The sequence below is a fragment of the Equus asinus genome, chromosome 17, assembly GCF_041296235.1.
Source record: "Equus asinus isolate D_3611 breed Donkey chromosome 17, EquAss-T2T_v2, whole genome shotgun sequence".
Taxonomy (NCBI): domain Eukaryota; kingdom Metazoa; phylum Chordata; class Mammalia; order Perissodactyla; family Equidae; genus Equus; species Equus asinus.
In genome coordinates this window covers 31536437-31557939 of record NC_091806.1, presented here as the reverse complement: position 1 = coordinate 31557939, position 21503 = coordinate 31536437, and the positions used below count along the sequence as shown (strand labels likewise).

The 21503-nt window shown below is 56.9% G+C and overlaps 1 protein-coding gene across 1 annotated transcript; it reads right to left on the bottom strand.

Annotated features, from left to right (window-relative positions):
- Nucleotides 1-5587: 5587 nt before the first annotated feature.
- RTN4RL2 (reticulon 4 receptor like 2) lies at nucleotides 5588-21243 on the bottom strand. The gene is made up of 3 exons (XM_014827839.3): nucleotides 20901-21243; nucleotides 14085-14566; nucleotides 5588-6941 (listed from the first exon to the last, which is right to left on the bottom strand). The coding sequence occupies exons 1-3, from the start codon at nucleotides 20929-20931 to the stop codon at nucleotides 6192-6194; spliced, it is 1263 nt and encodes a 420-aa protein (XP_014683325.1). The 5' UTR covers nucleotides 20932-21243; the 3' UTR covers nucleotides 5588-6191.
- Between the last annotated feature and the right edge of the window lie 260 nt (nucleotides 21244-21503).

The following is a 21503-nucleotide window of genomic DNA, read 5'->3' as shown; positions in this document are numbered from 1 at the left end:
AGCTGATCCCTCGCTGCTTTGAGCCCAGACTCTTGGCTTCCGACACAGTGCCCTTTTGCGAAATATGAAATCAGAATTGGACAGCACCCACCAACCGGTTGGGCGGGTTCCCTGAAGACCTGCCCGGGCCTCACTGTGCTCTCTGTCCCGGACCTTGACTTTCGGAACATTCTGGTGGACGTTGATCGCGAACGGAAGTGGGATCCCTCCAGATGAGGGGCGAGGGCGGGCGGAGGAAGCCGGGCGTGTGTGCCGGGCACTCGGTGTGCCCAGCAGGCGGCGCTGCGTGGCTGTGGCTGGGACCGGGTGGAAGGGGGCTCGAGAGCCAGACAGGGAACCCCCAAACCCCCACCTCCTACGCACTAGTTGGCCCTTTCCGGCTCTTGGCCTCCAGACCCCTACCCTGGCTTGCTCTGCCCTCCTTTGAGATCTCCCCACGCCTTCCCCGACCCCCACCCTCTTAAGCGTTATCTCCAGCCCCACCGACCCTCGAGACGGAAGGAGGGGGCCTCGACGCTTGTCCCTGCCCAGCGGGGGCTTGGGACTGGGTGGGAGATGCTGGCAGAAGTCTTGGCCTCCTGGGGGAGGGGTGTCTTCTCACTTCCCCCCCCCCCAACTCCCGGGGCAGGGCGGGGGGGGGGAGGCGGGGGAGGGGGCTGGGCAGGGGCGGAAGCGAGCTAGAGCCGTGTTTGTCGCGGCGCTGCCGAGTGGAACAGATGGCTGGGGAGGGGAGAGGGTACGTGGCGGGGAGGAGGAGGGGTGCGGGGGCCGGAGGATGAGGAACGAGGAATTTCGACGCCCCGAGTCTCCCAGGAGAAGCCCTCCTCCCCATCTCTTCCCAGAAAGAGGGGCGGGCCAGCGCCTGCCTTTTTCCCCCGGGAAGCCCTGGCCTCTGGCCCGCGGCGGCCCCCGCTGCGCGTCCTCCACCCCAGGGCGCGCCTCTCACCCCCGGGTCCCCCCGCGGGGGCCGGGCGGGCGGGGTCGGGGCAGCAAGGAGCGGCCGGGTCGCAAGGGTTAACGGGGACGCACTCCGAGGGGCGAGGGGGCGGCGGGAAGCGGGCTCCCAAGCTGGGAGCGAGTTCAGGGATCGTAAATAGCTGAGGGAAAACGTGTTAATTGGAACTTTATGCAGATGAGCTGGGACCTGGAGGTTGGGGGCAGAGGGAGGAAGGTCAGAGGGGTGCTGGGCCAGAGCCGAGTTCCCAGCGGAGGGGTGGAGGGCTCTGGCCGGGCCAGTGAGAGGTGTGTACCTGTATGTCGGTGCGTTGAACCACCAGGGAGGGCCGCTGGTCCCTGGGGATGAGAGGTTTCCTCCCTGACCCTCCGCCCCAGAATCGGGGTGTGGGACTCTTTCAGGGTCTCCACATCCCGGGACCAGAAGCTAACTGTCTCAGGTCGCCACGAGGAGGGTGGGGGCACCCTGCAAGTGTCTGTCTCCGCTTGTGGCTGCTTACCTTGGAAGTCACCTTCGCTGTGTCCCTCCACCCCCCCCCATCCGTCTGGATGTCCTCTCCCTCTGCCTCCTCCATCCTTTATTCCCCATCCCTCGCATCACCCTCTCCAAGCAGGAGTTTTGTCTGTAACTTCCACCAAGGGTGGTGGGGGAGGGGGATAATTTTTCTCCCCGTGTTTTCTCCTGTCTGTCTGCCCCCCAGGGACCATTCCCCCTTTGAGATGTTTCTCAGCCTTCAGAGGACTTCATAACCCACCCTCACTTGTTAAAATGCAGATTCCAGGGCTCCCTTAGACATCTGAGTCAGCAGGTCTGAGGGGCTTGGGAATCTGCATTTAGCAGCTTCCCACCTAAATCAGATGTAAAAGACCTTCCTTTTTAGAAATCCTGTGCAGGGAATTGGTGGGCTGGAAAGACTGGGCAGGCTTCCTTCAACCGCCCTTCCCTCCCAACCGTTCCTCCAAGCTCCTGACCTCCCCTCTGCTCTGGGATGCTTGTCTCTGCTTCAGGGGGTGGAGGGGCTGCCAGGAAGGAGGGAAGGCAGGATGGCAGGAGAAAGAGAGAGGAGAGTGAGGCTGCACTTAGCTCTTCTCCCTGTGAGTGGAGTCTTCCCCTCCTTCTCTGCTGCCTCCTTCCCTTGCTCTCCCTCAGCTGCTCCATCTTCCTCTCTTACTCCACCAGCCTTGCCTCACCTTCTGGATTCCCTTCCCCCTCCTCATCCAAAGTTTCTAGCAAGGCCAGAGGATCTTGGAGTGGGCAGTTTCAATTTTAGTGGGGGGATGGCAGAGCCACCCAAAGACCCCCCCCCCAAACCAAAGAGACAGAGGCACCTCTGGGGTTGGAAGAAAACAGAAGGAGGGAGGTGGGACTTGAGAAAAAATAATAATTACAGCAAACATGTAGGTCACCTTTCCACACTCCCCACAACAACGCATTTAGACAGGTGCTATTACCCCAAGGTTATAAATGAAAGCAAAATGCAAAACTGAGGTTCAGAGAGGTTAAGTAACTTGCCCAAGGTCATACAGTAAGTGGGAGAATAACTAGGTCATTCACCCTTCTACTTCCCCCAAATCATTTCTCCACAGGCTGCTGGGTGCTGCCCCAGGCCTGCCTCCTCTGCCCCACCTCCAGGAGCAATGGGGATGGGGAAGGGCATCATGTACATAGATGAAAGGAGATGCTCAGGTTTCGGAACATCTGACAGGTCTGGCTGGAAGCATTAAAAATTCATGTAGAAACCTGACCCCAGCTGGACCTTGGGCCTGCCACCTGGACTGTCCCTGGCCTTGTGGCCTCTCAGAGCCTGGTGGGCAAATTTCCCTTTGGCGGTGTCCTGGGAGCCCCAAGTCTTTCTGTTTCATAGGAAAGGAGTCCTCTCACAGATTAGGGAGCTAACGTCAGGAGCCAGCAGCTCAGAGAGCAGGGCTGAGAGCCCTCCCCGCACCCCGAGTGTAAGAACCTTAGAAGCTTAAGGGCTTATAAACCTTGTCATCTGGCATGTCCTTCTAGTCCTCTCCCCAGGCACATTGATGTTCACTCTCAGTTTAGGTGGACGGAACCTGGGTGTGATTCCCAAGGTGGCCAGTTGGGGGCAGCCATCTGCTTAGAGGAAGCCTGAGCCTGAGCCTCTAGCCGCAGCTTTGAAGGACAGTGAAAGAACCCTCATGGATAATGTCAGAGAGATGTCCTTTGGGCCTTGGGGAAGGACTCTGTCATCTGAGGAGAGGAAGGGACTCTCTCGGGGGAGATTGAGGAACTTCAGGAGAGTTCAAAGGAGGTTTGCGGGTTTCGAGTGCATGACAACTGATGGCCAGCATGAGACAATCATTCTACCTGGAGTGGAGATGTAGGATGAGGCCATGAGAGAAAAAGTCAGAAAGGCCATTGGTACCTGACTCTGAAGGATCTTTGATGCTTTGCTAAGATGCTTTATCTTTAACCTGTAGGCAATAGGGAGCCCTTGTAGGTTCCTGCATGACATGATGACATCCTGCAAATTCTGGTCAGGTGAATCTGGCCACCATGGGCAGGCTGAGTGGGGGAGAGAGATTGAATGTAGGAAAACCAGAGAGGAGGTTACTGCTATTTTCCTTGATATTCTAGGCATGAGGTAACGAGGAGATGGAGCAGGGAGATGGTGGAGGAATGGAAAGGAAGAGACGGGTTGGGGCCCCGGAGGGGGACTGGTTGAGTGAGTAGATATAGGAGGTTAGAGAAAGGGAGGAGTTAACTATAAGTAGGCTGGATGTCTGGCAGACAAGAGAATGCAGAATGTGAGCACACTCACAAAATGCGGGAGGTGAATGAGTTTTGTTTCTTTCAGAGATGGGGAGTTTTGGACAAGTCCCTTCCCCTCTCTGGGCCTCAGTTTCCCCATCAGAGTACTGGTGGGGATGAAACTGGGTGGCCTTGGAACTCCCTCCTGTTTGAGGGTGTGTGGTTCAAGGCTGTAAATCTGAGTCGTTGGGAGCTACTGGGGGTCCGTGCGTGTGAGATCTCTGGGGGTGGTCTCTGCGCAGGGTCCTGTTTGAGCAGCCATGCCTGCATAGCAGTATTTGGGGTGCATCTGCCTGTTTGCGGGCCCTGTGGGTGTTGGCGTGCCTACATGTGCTCTGTAGCTCCGCTTTGTGTGAGTGTGTGTGAGCGTGGGTGTGCACGTGATGGGCGTCCGTGGGTCTGTCTGGGCTGGTGGGGGTGGGGGTGGTGGGAAGCAGCTTTGCTGCAGGCTTCTTCCTGAGGCTCACACACTCCTCTTGCTTTCGCTGTTCTGAAATAGCATCTGGACCGAAGGCCCATGAATATTTCACAACGATAATTCTGTGACCTGGACAGCCTGCTTGCGATTTACCAGCATCCTCCCTCCCCCTGCCCAGGCCCCGGCAGTCTTTCCTCCATCAGCGCTCTTGCCTGGCTGGTCCCCTAGTCCCACTCACCAGCCTGCTCAAAACTAGCCTGACACAGGCTCCTGGGAGACCCCAGACTCTGAGCTCCCCAGGTTCCTAAGGACCTAGCTGCTCTCACTATCTGCTCTGGCCCCCCTTAACCAAAGTCCACTTGCCTTGAGCCTTAGATGTGGACACCTTCCCGTTTTGGTTCCTCTTCTTGCCATCCTTCTGACTTGCCTGGCTAGAGTCACAGAATCTCAGCATCCATCCTCCTTGAGCCCTGCCATTTGGGTCCCCTCTGTCTGTTCATTCCCACATCCCAAGTTAGTTTCTTAATCCTAGATTTAAACCATCTGAACTTCTCCCAAGTTGCTTCTGTCTGATGAGCTTCACCCCTAACCCCCATCCCAAGTCCTTCTAGCCCAGCTATTTTCTTTCCCCAGCCTCTCCACACACTGGAAAGATGAAGCTTCCGATCACACCTAAGCCGGAAATGTGCCCCAACTTGGGATTCTTGTCCCTGTGATCACGCTACTCCACTGGTCTCTCCTCTAACCTGCTTGGAGAACTGCTCCTCTGACCTGGTCCATCCCTGATGCTTTCTACCTCACAAGTAGGAAAAGAGACCGTTTGTCGACAGGGTTGCTGTGTACAGCTGTGCAGGCTGTACACTGCACAAGGGCACTCAGCCGAGGGGGTAAGTGTGAGCTGAAACCCAGCCTTAGGCTCTGCTTGCTAAGGAGTTGGCTCTGGCGTGGGGCTGGGTGCCCTTGAGAAAGAGGTGCCCTTTTTCAGATCTGCCCAAAGCCATGCTTGGGCTGGCTGTAACCATGGATGTCTATGTTACTCCTCCTTGCAGGGGAAGGTGGGAACTGCTCTTCTTTCCTGGGAGGGAGCTGTTAGCCAGGCTGGAGGCCTTCCCCAGGCTGAGCTCCTGAGGCGCCAGACAACTCAGGGTGGGCTGTAGCTGCTTCTCCTGGACAAATGCAGAGGTGAGGTGCCATCAGCACACATCCCTGGCTGTCAGATTTCACCCAGCCTGGCTGGGACTCCAGGGTCTCATTCCTCTTCCTCAGCCTTCAGCTTCTTGTCATGGGGGAGCAGCACACTCGCTCCAACCAGCAAGAAGTGCTTGGATGGCACAGGATGGCTCCCCTCCTGTAACCCTCCTGGCCTTAAAATTCTTTTGGCCCTAAGCCCCTTACCCACTTCGGAGGTGCTGAGCCAACAAATCTTACAGAAGGTAAAATAATAGAATTTTTTAATAAATTTTTTTTTCCCAAACAACTTCTGTTGATCTTCACCACACAGGGGCCATGGTGGAGAGGGAAGTTCTCTCCAGGCACCCTAAAAAGTGTCCAGGGTAGACTTAGGAGAAAAGTATTCCTCCAGTGTCGGGAGGTTGAGGGGGGCTAGGATAAGCAGGGGCCTGGGGTTAGCCTGGCCCCACTGAGGCATCCCTCCAAAGGGCTCCTGGGCGGGGCTCCCATCTCGGGAGGTTCCAAAGGCTCTGCTGGTGGAAGATGCTCTGCAGACAAAAGTCCCTCTCTGGTCCACTGTGGGCACTGGGAGAAGGGGTCAGCGGCTGCCTGGGGTGCCCCACCCCAGCCTTGGGATGGGAACAAGTTAATGGCTAGAATTGAAGACAACAGGGCATAGCCACCGGACACGCCTTCCTTGGGCTGCCGTAAGCCAGCAGCCCAGGAAGCAGGCAGTGGCGACGTGGTCCCTGGGGAAGAGAGAGAAGGGACAGGAAGGCAGCTAGGCCAGGGGTGGGGTTGGGACCAGATCCCCAGCTGGGGATGGGGGCTGCGGGGGGCACACTGGCCTCTACAGTCTCAGCACCGCAGTCAGAGGTGGTGGGGCGCCAGGAGCAAGAGGCAAAGCAGAGGCGTGCGGAGCCTGGCGGAGAGCGCAGGGCCGCGGGAGTCCGGGGGCGCCTGGCACGCAGCGCCGGGGCACGTCTGCTCGCCACGCTGGTCCTCGCCCCCGTAGCCCCCCCAGTAGTCGTCCTCCGTGGGCGCGTCCCCGCCCTGGCGCCCTCGCGGGTCTTCGGCGGGCAGGTCTCGGTAGAGGGTGGAGGGGTCGGCGGGGGGCGCCCCGGCCTCGGCCACCCCGTACAGGTGGTTGGAGGAGCTGTTGCCGCGGGCGCGACTGCCCGGGCGCGTGGGCGCCGCCGGAGGGCACGCCTGGAAGTCGGCCTCGCGGAGCGCGCGCAGGTCTCGGCCCTGGCGCTCCGGGGGGGTGGCACAGGTCACGTCGGAGCTGGACACGCGCGCGCGCTGGAACCAGGCCCAGAGCGGCCGCGCGCGGCAGTCGCACGCCCAGGGGTTGGCGTTGAGCCGCAGGAACTCGAGCGCCGGCAGGTCGGCGAGCGCCTCGCCGGGCAGCGAGGCCAGGCTGTTGTTGAACAGGTAGAGGATGGTGAGGCGGCTGAGGCCGCGGAAGGCCGCGCGGTGCACGCCCTGCAGCCGGTTCCCGTGCAACAGCAGCCGGTCCAGGCTGCCCAGGCCGCGGAACACGTGCTCCGTGAGCAGCCGCAGGCGGTTCCCGTGGAGGAAGAGGTGGCTCAGGTTGGCCAGGTCCGCGAACAGGTCATCCTGGGGAGGGGAGGGGGGAGAAGAAGAGAGTGGTCTTGAGACGGGTGGGGATTTCTCCCGCGGGCCTGGAGAAGAGGAAGGAAGGGGAGCACTGTAGAACAGAAAGGATTTGACCTTTGGATTCATAGGGTCCTGGGTTTGAATCCTGCCTCCTCTAACCTACTTAGAGTTTGATGTGGGAAAAGCACTATGGTTGAGGGCAGGGCTTCTTAAACTTTAGAATCCCCTGTAGACCCTTGAGCGCTGCCCCCAGAGCTCCTGATTCAGCAGGTCTGGGGTGGGGCCCGAGAATCTGCATTACAAGTTCCCAGGAGACGGTGCTGCTGCTGGTGGGAGGACCAGGCTTGCAGAATGAGAACCTCGGGTTTGGTTAAGCTGCAGACTGGGGAGCTAGATTTCCTGACTTCAAATCCCGAATCTATCATTAACTGACTGCTACTTTGGGCAAGGCACAGTATCTCTGTGACTCACTGTCTTCATCTGTAAAATGTGCAGATTAAATGCAACGACATGTATTAAGGTGCTTAGAACGAGGTTTCCATGTGGTTGGCATTCTGCGAGTTAGCCATTATTGTTAAGTTGGCCAAGCCAGTAATCTCTCTGAGCCTCTTTCATCATCTATAAAATGGGGATGAGTGTACCTCCTCGTGGGTTTGTTCTGAGGATTAAAGCAGACAAGCCCACATAAAGATCAGATGGGCACAGCGCCTGGTGCACCAGGATTCGGTCCAGGGACGAAGCCCACAGGATCAGGAGTCAGAGCCCGGGGATCCAGTCCAGCTTGGCGGCTTCCCATCTGCGTTCCTTTGCACAAGCTATTTAGCCTCATCGAGCCTCAGTTTCCTCAGTATAACTTGGAGAACAACGCCCTCAGCACCAGGCGGAGGGAGGGCTAGATGAGATCATGCTGTAAGGATACAGTACCCGGTGGGCACGTAGACCACCATCCATAAATGGTGGTTATTATGACACTAGGGTTTCAGTTAGAATTAGGTCCCATCCCTTTTTCTCTTGCAGAGGAGCCCAAAAGTTCTGCTACTAGGCTGGGCCATTAAGGAGACCAAGTGTCAGCTCCACTCCCCAGAGGCAGAAGGGGAGGGGAGGGAAGCCTGCTGCCTGGTGCCCTGCATTAGTGCCCTCCTTAGAGGGGCTGTCCCCTCTGCCTGGGGCTGGGGAGTCCCCAGATCAGGCCGTGTTAGTGCTGCAAGGTCCTTGAACTGTGGTTCAGAATTAACGCGGGTGGGGATGTGGGGAGGGGGCTGGAGGCTGCATTTTAACCAGCTCCCCAAGGTATTGGTGATGATCAGCCAGACCTGGGAGTCAGTGCTTCAGGGGCCACGGGCCCAGCCCACTTTTTACCGAGGAGAGCCCTGAGACCCAGAGAGATGAAGGGCTTGCCAGAGAGGGGACCAGAACCCCAGGACTGAGGCCCTCCCCTCTTGTGCAGGACGTCACCGTGGTCAGCAGGCCCAGGAGGTCTGCTTCTTGGGGAGTCGGGCATCCTATCTGCCCAAGCCAGCTCACCCTGGGGTCCTGTTTCCTGGCTGTGGCGCTCCCACCCTTCCCTGCCTGGGGAGGTGAGCCCCCCCACCCCACCCCAGAGCCTGACTGGAGGCTCCCAGTTGGGGGGAGGGCGTTGACTCCCAGCCCACACCCACAGCCTCCACCTTCCTGAGCTCCTGCGTGTTCTCGCCCCCTCCCATCTGGCTTCCGCGCTCTCTGCTACAGGAACTGAGCCTGCCAAGAACCCTCCTCTTGGCCACATTGAGATCCGTCCCTTCAACCTTCTCCACTGCCTGTGACACCAGCGTTCTCTGCCCCCTGCCTCCTGGTCCATGCCCAGCTCAGGTTTCCAGTGGGCTCCCTGCATCACCGTGACCTCAGCCTGGCCCAACTTGGTCTGGTGCCCTTGTCCTTCTTTCCTGGTCCCCGAAGTGGGCTCTGAGTCCCTTCCACTCAAACACCTAATTAGGGTTTCTCTTTTTTATGGAGTGTCAGCAAGACTAGGACATACCCAGAGATACCTGGTCAGAGGATCAATATGCGGGGTGGGGGGGTAGAAGGAGCAGAGGTAATGGACACCTTGGGGACTTGAGAACATCAGGAAGGGATGACCCCAGGATCAGGTGCCTAGGGAATTTAGGCACCTTTGACCCACAGCCCCACTTTATGGGTGACAGAGTTATTCAATTCTAACCTCCTCCCCTTGCTTTTTTCCTTGTGTAGAAGCCGTGTCCCTCCCTCTCTGGGCCTCAGCCTTGGGGGGGGTCTATTCCCCCTCCCCCATCCAAACTGTTGCCAAATCCCACTGCCACTTCCTCAGCTGCAGTTTTCAAATCCGGTCCTTCCTCTCGCCGCCCTTAAAACCGTTCTCTGTGCATTAATAAGCGCTTGACTTTCACAGCCCTCGCCCTCCCCCACCACCCTCCCAATGGCCCCCTCCCTCTGGGCTGGGAGCATCTGCTAAAGTCATCCTCTTCCATTTCGAAAACCACATTTCCCTCACCTCCCCCCCGCCACCGGTTCACAGCTCTCTGCATCCATTTGGAATCTCAGTGCAGCATCCCTGCCCCGCCACTTCCCCTGGACAGCATCCTATTCTTAACCTTGCCTCCCTCCAACTCCCAGCTCCAGTATCTGGCACTAATCACATCAGCTGCTGGGCTGTGTGACCTTGGGTAGCTCTAGGCACCTCTCTGAGCCTCACTTTGATCGTCTGTGAAACACGGGACTTGAGATAGTTGATCCTCAAGATCCCATCCTCATCTGATATTTATGAGTAAGCGAGTCCTGGAATGTACCTCATTCATTCAACAAAGCTGTATTGAGCGTCTACTCTGTGCCAGGCACCCCCACTCAATCTATGCTGGGTATCATCGTCAACATCCACGTCAGCAACGTCAAGCAGCTGACTTACTGAGCTCTCACCATGCACCAAGTTCGTGCTATACAGACCCCATGTAGTAACCTAATCAGCACAATGCTAGGAGGAAGGTAATATTATTCATCCCCTTTCAGAGACTAGGAGAGGGAGGCTCAGAGAAGGCGAGTGACTTGCCTAGGGGCCAAGAGCTCTGTGTAGTGGATTGCAGGCGTGAACTTGGAGACAGGGCTCTGAACAGCTACACCCTGGAGTCAGACACTTTGGCCAGTTCTAGACTGTGCCCTTTACTAATTGAGTGACCTTGGACTGGTGCCTGGACTTCACTGAGCCTCAGTGTCCTTTGCTATTAGATGGGGGAAATGTTGCTTACTCTGAACCAGCCATCATGCTGAGGCCCTTTCAAGTAGCATCTCCTTTAATCCTCACAACGAATCCCCCCAAGGAACAGGTCATTTCCTCCCTTTTATGGATGGGTCCATTGAGGCTCAGAGGGGTTAAGTAACTTGCCAAAGCCACAGAGCAAATCAGAGGTGGGGCTGGGATTCAAACTTGGACCTGCCTGAGTACACAGACTGCTCTTACACAACATGCAGGCTGCCGTAATGATTAAAAGAGAGAACGGGTGTCTCTATCATCTGGTTCCACTCCAGATACACTCCAGGAGAGCAGGGACTCTGTTTTTGTTCACTCTGGAATCCATGGCACCCAGAACACTGCCTGGCATGGAGTGATGCTCAATAAACGTGTGTTGATGAATGCACCCCGCTGGCAAGTGCCTGGCACACAGCAGACAGTTTATAAGAACCTCCACCCCACCCCACTTCCTTTCCACCTTCCTCACCCTGAACAGCTGTGGTCCTCTGCCCTCCTCCGGAGCTCTCCGCTCGGGGGAGGCCCGGCTCCATCTTGGGTCACACTCGCATTCTGCGGATTGCAGCCCAGCCTACATGTCCTCACCTGCCTGGGGCACCTCCCAGCCTAGTCTCTCCAGGCAGTTCACAGGCAGAGGCTGCCTCTGTTTCTCCTCTATAAAGGACCAGGTGTGGAGATGCGTCCTTCCCATGATGCCCCATACCATTCATGCCAGGGATGTGCAGAACAAACACTTCCCATCTCGGAAGACCCCAGCGTCCACTCAAGGTCCCCTTTGCCCAGGCCTTTCCTGATCCCAGACCCTGGCTGCCATTCATGCCCTGGGAGTCGATGGAGGATGAGGTCATGATGACATGTGCTTTATATAGGCTAACTCTTTTACTCTTTACAGTCATTCTTTGTGGAAGGTATTATTTTTATTATTCCCATTTTAAGGTTGAGGACACCGAGATTCTGAGAGGGAAGGCACTTGCCTAAAGCTAAATAAGTCAGAAAATAGCAGAGCAGGGATTCGAACTCAGGCCCCAGATTCCTCATTCTGAACAACTAATACACACTGGTGAGGAGGCCAGGGTCTCAATACTAACAATAATAGTAATAATGGCACCTATATATCCAGTATGCTGAATTTTTTTTAAATATTGGCACCTGAGCTAACAGCTGTTGCCAGTCTTCTTTTTTTCTTTCTCTCCAAAGCCCCCCAGTACATAGTTGTATATTCTAGGTGTAGGTCCTTCTGGTTGTGCTATGTGGGATGCTGCCTCAGCGTGGCCTGATGAGCGGTGCTAGGTCGGTGCCCAGGATCTGAACCGTCGAAACCCTGGGCCGCTGAAGCCGAGCACGTGAACTTAACCACTTGGCCATGGGCCGGCCCCCGAGTGCACTAAATTTTAATCTTCACTAAACTTCTTAGATAAGTATTAATATTAAGTACCATTATGATCGCTGTCTTATAGATGAGGAAATGGAGAAGGAGAGATTGTCCAGTCATATAGGAGGTAGGATTTGAACTTGGGTCTGGTGGACTCCACAGCGTGTGCTTCAAAGATGAGCCCGCACAGTCTGAATACGACCCTCCTGCTCCAAGACAGAGCCTAGTGGAGAGTTCTGAGTGATGAAAATGGCCTGAAACGTCATCAGACCAGGCAGGCTCAGGTACCACCAGCAATTCCCAGTTATGTGGCCTCAGAAACTTCATTCATTGTCCCTGTTGTCCCTACTGCCCGGCTGTTGCGAGGTTCAGTGTGATTATGGGAACACGTCGGCCCCAGTCACATTTATGTTTAGAGGCCTTCTATCTACAAAGTCTGGGACCTTGGGCTTCAGCTTCCTTATTTGTGTGGAGATGCAGACAATCTCCCCACAGGGCTGTAGAATGCAATGAGGGGGCTGAGCGCACTTTGTAAACGGGGAGGTGTCAGGCAAATAGAAAGGAAAGAAAAGGGCGGGGGTATTGTGGGACCCACCCATGGCCTCAGGATAATCCTTGAAGTTGACCCAAACCTCCAGGATGGGGTCCAAGATGGGCTCTTTCCCCAAGACCAGTGCTAAATGAGGCTTGCTTCTTTTTTTAAAATAGGATTTTTAACAAGCATTTATATAGTGCTCACCGTATGCCAAGCACTAGTCTAAATGCTTTACAAATTATTCATGCACTTAACGCTTAAAAATCCCTTGGAGATGGGTGCTGTTGCTACCCCCATTTTGCAGATGGAAAAACTGAGGCTTAGGAAGGTTAAAAAAATGTGAGACACTTGTAAGTGGCAGAGATGATACCTGTAAAGTCCTTAGCATAGTGGCCGACACATAGTGTGCCCTCTAACTGGTGGTGGGTGCTATTATTATTATTATTTTTTTTTTTTGAGGAAGATTAGCCCTGAGCTAACATCTGCCGCCAATCTTCCTCTTTTTGCTGAGGAAGACTGGCCCTGAGCTAACATCTGTGTCCATCTTCCTCTGCTTTATATGTGGGACACCTGCCACAGCATGGCTTGACAAGTGGTGCATAGGTCTGCACCCGGGGTCCGAACTGGCCAACCCCAGGCCGCCAAAGCGGAACATGCAAACTTAACGGCTGTGCCACCAGGCTGGCCCTGGGTGCTATTATTATCATTGTTTATGCACTAATAATAATAACATGTGACATAGTTTTCCAACATATTATGTATTTTACTTGCCTCTCTCTCCCACTAGAATGCTCTCTCTGTATTCTCAGCACCTAACTTATAGTGAGAGCTCAATAAATGTTTGCTAAATTATTATTACTATTGTTACTATCATTAGCAAGATCAGCCCTGACCTGATTTTCAAACAGCATGTTGGTGACCAGCCTGGGGCGGGGAGGAGGAAGTGCCTGCCAGGTTTATGTGGGGAGAGGGGAGAATTTGGATATCTTTGTCCCCTTCCAGCCAGAGGCTGTGTGGCCGGGGACGATTTTCTCCCAGAGTGGTTTGGCGGGTGTGTTATTGCTTCCTGGAGAAATAGAATGGGAGGATTTGACTGTCAAACAGTCAGCATAACAACAACAATAAACAATATTTAGATCAATAATAATAACAATAAATAGCAATTACTGGTATTCCTTCCGTTTTCAGAGCATCCATTTTCCAGCTGCTTAATAGGTCTTTTCCCTTTTTTCTCTTTTGCCCTTGCACTGAGATGGCAGGTTGGGGGGGACGGGAATCTGCAAAGAGTAGGTTTTCCCCTGGTCCTATTATCCAGCGAGTTGGAGAGAGGTGGCACCTTCTATGGGACGCCAGTTGCAGTGGCTCTGTGCTAGGTCTAGCTCCACCTCCCGTGATGTGGGAGGGCGTGGGGTGGGTGAGAGAAGCAGCCACAGAGGCCTCCGGGCTGGGGTGCCTGGAGAGAGCAGAGTCCCCTGAAGGCAAACAAGGGGCGAAGGAGAGAGCACCGAAAGAGACACATACTCACACCCTGACAGACATGGGGGTGTGTGTGTGGAGTGGGCGTGTGAAGGGAGACAGACAGAAGAGGCAGAAGACACATGGGGGAGGCAAGTTAGTGCGAGAGACAGAGAGGGACAGAAAGGGACAGACAGACAGACAGGCAGAGGCAGAGGGAGACAGATGGGGGGATGGGGAGTTAGTGAGAGAGAGGCAGCAAGGGACCCAGACAGGTGTAGACAGACAGAGGAAGACAAAAGAAAGAAAAGCCCCTGGAGAAAGGAAGAAGGACAGAAACTTAGAAAAGACATAGAGAAATAGAGAGAGATGCTGAGGCAGCAAGGGTGGCCTGGGGACACCCACAGGGACAGAGGAGGTGAGAGGCTGGGGGAGAGAGGAATGCAGAAGAGGACCACGTGCATGTGTGTGCATGTGTGTGCGTGTGTGCCCGTGCACAGGTGCGCTGGGGCGGGGCAGGCTCACCTGTAGGTGGAGCAGGCTGTTCTCCTGGAGGTAGAGGTACTGCAGGCTGACCAGGCCGCGGAAGATGTTGCCGGGCAGGCTGCTGAGCTGGCAGCGGTAGAGATGCAGCGACTGCAGGCGCTCCAGACCCTGGAAGGTGTCGGGCTCCAGAGAGCGCAGGTGCCGGTTGTCGCCCAGGTCCAGCTCCTCCAGGGCCTGCAGGTGGCGGAAGGTGCCCGGGTAGATGGTGGAGAGGTTGTTGGAGAAGAGCCACAGGGTGAGCAGGTTGGGCCCGAAGGTGCCCGGCCGTAGCGTGCGGATGAGGTTGTTCTGCAGGAAGAGTCGCTGCGTGCTGGGCGGCAGGGACAGCGGCACCGAGGAGAAGTTGTTGGCCTGGCAGCTCACGGTGGGCGGGGACGAGTAGCAGGTACAGAGCATGGGGCAGCTGGGGGCCGCTGGGGGCAGGGCCAGGAACATCAGCAGGAGGCAGGCCGAGGCGGGACCTGCCGGGAGAGGGAGAGCAAGGTGCTCTGGATGGGCTGCCAGGGTGGGAGAGCCAGCGGGGGGGCCTACCCATCCACCCAAATGGCCTGGAGCCTGGCACTCCTAGGTCAGGTGCTTCTGGGTGCAACCTCAGAGATGCAGGAGGCCCTGGCCACTTCCACTTTTTGAGGCTCCTGGTATATTAAAAAACGAAGAAATGCCAAGAGGACATTGTAGAAAGTGCTGTGACAGTGTTGAAAGTTGTTTGATGAGTGACCGTCGTCTTTCATTCCTGTTTTCACTATGGTCGGTTTCCCTGTGTTAACTGTCAGGACTTCTCAACCTTGGGTTTTTTTTTTTATAGACAACTCTGCTTTTTTTCGTTGTTGTTGACTTTTTTTTTTAAAGATTTTTTTTCCCTTTTTTCTCCCCAAAGCCCCCCGGTACATAGTTGTATATATTTTTAGTTGTGGGTCCTTCTAGTTGTGGCATGTAGGATGCCACTTCAGCATGGCTTGATGAGCGGTGCCATGTTCGTGCCCAGGATCTGAACCGGCGAAACCCTGGGCTGCTGAAGCAGAGAGTGTGAACTTAACCACTCGGCCATGGGGCTGGCCCCTTGACTTTCTTTTTTTAAAGATTGGCACCTGAGCTAACAACTGTTGCCAGTTTTTTTTTTTTTATTATTATTCTCCCTAAAACCCCCCAGTACCTAGTTGTAGATTCTAGTTGTGAGTGCTTCTAGCTGTGGCATGTGGGAGGCCGCCTCAGCATGGCCTGATGAGTAGTGCCATGTCCGTGCCCAGGGTCCGAACTGGCAAAACCCTGGGCCTCCAAAGCGGGGCGCGCTAACTTAACCACTTGGCCATGGGGCCGGCCCCTCAACCTCGGTTTTGAGAGTTGGGCTGGATAGTTCTTTGTCGTGGGGGGCAGTCCGACAAGGAGTCCTATATAGGGTGTTTAGCAGCATCCCTGTCCTCTACCCACTAGATGCTAGTAACACCCACCCTCTCCCTGTTATGATAACCCAAATGTCTCCAGACACTGCCACATGTCCCCTGGGGAGCAAAATCGCCGCCATTTGAGAACAGCTGGAACTAATCTGAGACCCTTTGTGAATCTAAGGCTCGTGCAAAATGGCCCTCTGGCCACCCCAGGGTCTGGCCTTGCCGAGCCCCCTGGTGACCTCAGCCCTCCTCCCTCACCTTCCTGCAGCCTTCACCCTGAGAGAACCCGAGCCTCTTCATGCTGGAAGGCCCTTAGGGACCAGGGGGCAGTGGGTCTCTAACTGGGGCCCCCAGCCCCCAGCCCCAGAATCAGCCCACGGTCCCGAGAGAATGCAGCTTCCCCAGCCCTGCCTGTGCAGAATCCGAATTCCTGGAGGGAAGCCCTGGAATCTGCATTTTACACCCCAGGCTCTTTTCATTCACAGTCACTTAAAAATTTTTTTTCAAAGTAACTTTTGAAGGTTGGAAGTGGTCCAGCTTTCTTAGGATGCGGATGGAGAAGCAGGCTCAGGGAGGCCCAAGGGCCTGGGGGCTAAAGAGCTGTGTCTAGGCCCCCGTGTCCCTGTGCCATAGCAGGGGTGCAGGGCCCTGCACCCTTTGCTGTCCCCCGCTTTCTTGCCCTCACTGCAGCTGATCATGGTCTGGGCTGGAACTAGCTTGACCTCTACCCTTTATCATGACTTCCAGATGACTCCTGGGATTTTCTTCCGGCAGGTCTGCCGGGGGGCTGGGGAGCCTGCACCCACCAAAGCCAGCCAGTCATTCCTGGGCACACATCAGCTGAACACCTGCTTCAAGCAATGTGCCAGTCCTGAAAGACAGGGGGAAGACCCTGTCCTTGGACCCAAGGACCTGAGATTCTGGGGTTCAGAGACCGGGTGGGTGGAGGGGGCAGGGGAGACTGAGGGGCGGATGACTTTAAATGATGTCTTCTGCTCAGAGGTTGCTGTGTGTGACTGCATGTGTGTGAATGCGTGCGTGTAAATATGTGTGTGTGATTTGGGGGAACGGTGTGAGCGCGGTGGTGCTCACTGCATGAGGTGCTGCTGAGCAAGGGGTGTGCGCACAGCCCGACAGACCCTGGGTGTGGCACGGACATCATGGATGCTCCGGTGTGCCTGCCCCCATGGGAGAACACAAGTGCAGGGTGGGGGACCCCACGCCCGATGTGTGAGGTGCTCCCGCTGGCCCCCGGATTTCGGGCCGCTCCAGCGCTGACCAGGCCCCACGGTGAGCGCCGGCCCTCCCCGTAGCCGCGGCGCCGGTGCGTGTGAACGTGTGCCGGCCGGCCTCCGCGTGTGTGTGAGTGCCGGGCCCCGTGCGTGTGTAGGCTGGGTGTGATGTAATACTCAGTGACACAGCGGCTGCTGTTCCATTCGTTCACACCACCTCCGCGTTTCTCGGCCCTTCTCACCCCTCCCCCGTGCGGCGTTTCACGATTACTTTCTCCTCCTGAGTTTTTCAGAGCCACGTGGGGTGGAGGAGCCTGTCTCTCTCACCCCTCATCCCAAGCAGGCAGGGGTGGGGGGTGGAGCACATTAGGGAACCCTGGGTGGGTTTCAGGAGGGCTAAAGTTGTAGGCTTCGAACAGGAGATTCAGAGCTGAAAAGGTCCTCCAGGTTCACCTGATTCAAACTCTTGTTCTACTGAAGTGACAAATGGAGCTCAGAGAGGGCAGGCGACTTGCCCAAGGTCACACAGCAAAGTGGTTGACAGGGCAAGGACCAGAAAGGAGGCTTCTGATGCCTGGCCAGGGCACTTCCCTTCCTGGCAGTCACCCTCTGAGCTTGCTTCCCCAAGGACTTGACACCAGAGAAAGCCAAATCCTTCTCTGATCCATTAATCACACCTGCTATCCACAAGCTCACAACTCCAAAGGATTACAGAGCTCTTCCCCCAGCCTAGGGGGCTGACTGGTACCCGGGAGAGACAGAGGGAAGGATGTGGATTCCCAGAATACTCCAGAGTCAGGGGCCAGTCCCCTGGTGACAGGGTCTCTTCCAGCCTGCAGGCTGAGTGCAGCAGGGACTGGCAAGGGCCCCCTCACTCATCCTCTTACCCACCACTCCCTGGCCCCCTACCTGCCCACATTCGGGGGGGAGGCTCCTCTCTTCTTTCCCCACATGACCTCCCACTTGCCACTATGTCTCCCCCCATCATGGCCCACCTCCCTAAGCCGGAGATGGTGCTCTCTGCAAGCTCTTTGAGGAGGGTCCCTGAGCAGGGGGCCCCTCTGTGACAGCTGCTGCGTAACAGTGACTCTGTTGCCATTTCTGGCCCTCAACGCTGTCGTGCAAGGCAGCTGTAACCCAAGGAGCCTCATCCATAATTCAGGCTGCGGCTCTCACTGGAGGCGAGGAGGAGGGGCAGGTGGGGGGCTCTGGGTTTCTCTGCCCCAGGCCTGGCTGGAGCGCTCCTGGGCAGAGGCAGCGGGGGCTGGTGAGCTGTGCCTTTCTCTCCCTCCTCCGCCTCTGGTTCCTGCCCAGCGTGTGCCCTTTTCCTTCTCACCACAGTCCCCTCCCCACCCCCTGCTTCTCACAGCTCTTCACTATCACTCCTCCCTCCAGACCCATATCCTCCCTCTCTTCCGGAGGACCACCCTTCCACTCCCAGCCCCTATTTTGTGAATCGCTGGCAAAGACCAGGGCAAGGTGCACAGAATGTCAGAGCTGGAAGGGGCGTACCTCAGCAGCCATCAAGAGCAAACCCCTTATTTCACAGGTAACACCATGGAGAGCTGGAGAGGGGAAGGGTCAGTTTCTTAATGAGCAGTTCAGGCCTCCTGGTCCGAATCTCTGACGGTCTGCCTTCAATATCGTTCTCGAAGCCTTTATTTCATGTCCTCACTCCAATATGGGGTGAGGAAAGCCCATTCTAACAGCCTCCTCCACCCTCGCTGCTCACCCCATCCTCTCTCCTTCCTCTTCCTTTTTTCTAAAGTCAGCAGGTGATGGCTAGAGATGCAGAGGAGTGTAGAGCAGGGACAGGTGGAAACCATCTGTTATTAAGCACCTACTGTGTGCCAGGCACTGTACTTGAACATGTCTTTATGCATAGACTACAACACAACGTAATCCTCGTGAGATCAATAGGATGGCCCCCAGGTGCAGATGAGGGGCGGGAGGCTCAGAAACATGAAATGAGTTGCCTCCGGTCACGCAGCTAGTACAAGTTGGAACCCAGATTGGACAAGCGCATATCTGAAGGGACTCTCTCCAACCTTTCTTTGGGAGACCCCACATCATCCACGGAAACTGCCCCTGAGTATGAGAGATGCTGCCCTCAAAGTACAGGGAAGACAGAAATTGCGCCCAGGTGCACAGGGCTGGAGCAGCCAGGATGCAGGGCTAGGGCAAGGAAGGGACCTAGGCTCTCTGCAACGTTTCTCTCCTCGGCTCCAGGTTGTGGCTGCTCTAGGGGGCAGCCTGTTTGGGAGTCAAGAAGAGATGACCAGTGTCCAGAAGATGTGGCCAGAACTGACCAGGGGAGGGAGTGGAGAGAGGCCAGAACGTGGTATTGATCCCGGAAGGCTGAGGCCAAAAGTATCCATTCACCGAGGGACCATTGTCAAGGACTGTGCACTATCGCCCTGAGTACCAAGGCTCAGAAACAAAGTTCTCAGCCCCGGAGCTAGCCGTCCAGAGGCCCCTGTGAAAGAAGGAATTTGAGGAAGAGGCAGATGGACCCAGGGTAGAGGGCAGGAGCCAGGATGCTCAGGGCAGAGTGACTTGTGCAGAGTGGCCTTAGGAAAAGGTGCTCCCTGGAAAGGGAACCAAGGGCTATGGCTCTGAAGGAGAGTCCCAGGGTCCCAGAAGCAACAGCTCCACACCCAAAAGACTGGGGAAGGGCTGGGGTCTGCTGGGCAGACGCTGACTGGGCAGGGGCTGAGAAGGTGGGAGCCCAGGAGCGGAATGGAGGTGGCGGCGATGCCACTGACGCAGGGGCCTGGGGAGGCACTGATGCTGGTGACGGAGGTTTAGAGCTGCTGCAAACAGCTTCTCACTCTGCCAGAATGTAACACCCCAAAATAAGCAGGCACTATGGTGGCGGCGGCAGGTTCAGACGACGAGGCCCAGAGATATAAATGGCAGCAGGGAGCCAGCCAGAGTGCCCACCCTCGGAGGCTGCCACCCCACTGGAATATCCTCCCCCTTTTCCCCTCAAGCCGCCCCCAAGGCCCTGAGCTCAGAGCTCCCGGTCTGGCCCACTGGCCACTCCCTGAGAGGGGATGTGACAGGCAGGCGCTTTGGGAATGGAGGGCTTCCCACGTGGAAGTGGTTACCAGAAGCCTCTTTGTCTCATCCCTGGGCAGCCCCCCCTGATTCCTCTCTCCCATCCCTTTCTCTTCCTCCTCCCCTTCCTTCCTTTCCAGCCCCCATCCCCATCCTGATCAACCCCCAGCCCTTCTCCCATCTATGGTTCCCAGTCCCCAACCCTAGCAGTCATCCTTGACCCTCTTCCTCTGTTCCTGACACTCCATCTCTCTATCCACCATCCCTTTCCTCCTCTGGTTTCTGATCTTCCCTCTCCCCTTACCTTCCAGGTCCCAGAGTCATAGCCCTCATGCTCTTTCCCAATACCCCCACCCCTAGATTCTGGGTCCCTGCCCCTAGTCTTCTCTCCACCCCTCCCTAATCTGGTCTACCCTCTTCCTCCATCTTCACTGGAGTCCCACTCCTTCCATGCTTTTCCCATCTAACCTTTATTCCTTCTCCTCCCTATCTCCCTCCTTCCCCTAACTACTTTCTCCATCGTTGACTGCCCCTTCCCCGCCCCCCTTCTCTCGGACCCCTTCTCCACCCTTCCCCCAGTCTCTGCCCCACACCCTTGGCTGTCACTCAGTCCGTGGAACTATCGCCTTTCCAGCGCCCTCTATCTGTCCTACCAGGGAGGGCCATTTGGATTTCCCTCTGTGCCCCCTAGCCTCCCAGACAGCCCCCTACCCACGTCCCTTGTCCTCCCAGGTGACTGGAAAGTGCTGAGGCACGGGGCACGAGGAGTTGCTGAGTCGGCGCTTCCCCAGCCGGCCGGAGTCCTCAGCGTCCCCGGAGCAGGTGGAGCCGGGACAGAAGAACCTGAGCCTCCCTCCCCTCTCCGGGCCCGTCAGCCTGCCCCCTGCGTCCCCCCTGGGTCACGAGCTCCCTGCACATCCCGGCAGGCTCCGAGCCGGTGCGCTCCTCCAGCCGGCAGCCCTGGGGGCGGGGGCGGGGCCGCCCGGCTAAGGTTTTCCCCCTCCCCATGCTACCCTCACCCCCCCCCCCCAACTACCCCACCCTCGCGCCCTGAGGCAGCGGGCGCCCGGGTCCCCTCCCGATGCCCTCCGCCTCGGGCAGGCTGGGGTCCCTACCTTGCAGCAGGCGCCTGAGCCCGGGCAGCATCTTGTCTCGGCGTTCGGGGGAGGGAGCGGCGAGGGGAGGGCAATCCCACTCGCTCCCTGAGCCCGCCAAACGGACGGCGGGGACTCCGCGGGGCTCCGGGAGGGCCCGGGAGTCCCCGGGCTGTGTGGCCCGGTCGCGGCGCTCTACCCTGCGCCCCCTGGGCTGCGGGCCTCGGAAGGAGCCATCGGCCCCGACGGGACGGGGCGGGGCGCGAAGGGGTGAGGTGGGCTGGAGCTGGCCGTCGACGCCCGGTGCCGGCGCCCCCCAACAGCGCAGGCAGCGCGCGAGTCCGTCAGTCCGTCGGTCCGTGCGCCCCGGCTGCTAGCCGAGGGAGAGTGGGGACAGCGAGGATGCTCTTCCCAACCGCCCCCCCTCCTTCCCGCACTCGCTGGCTCCTCCCTCACTTCCTAGCTTGCCGACTTAACCCTTTCCTGGCCACTAGAAGGCGGGAATGGCTTTTTAGCCCCCTCCATCCTGGCCCCCTCATCCTTGGCGGCCCCGGAGGACTGCTTTCGTTCGCCTTCGTGGCTCCACGCTTTTAGGGAAATTCCTTCCTGAGGGGGTGCGATTGT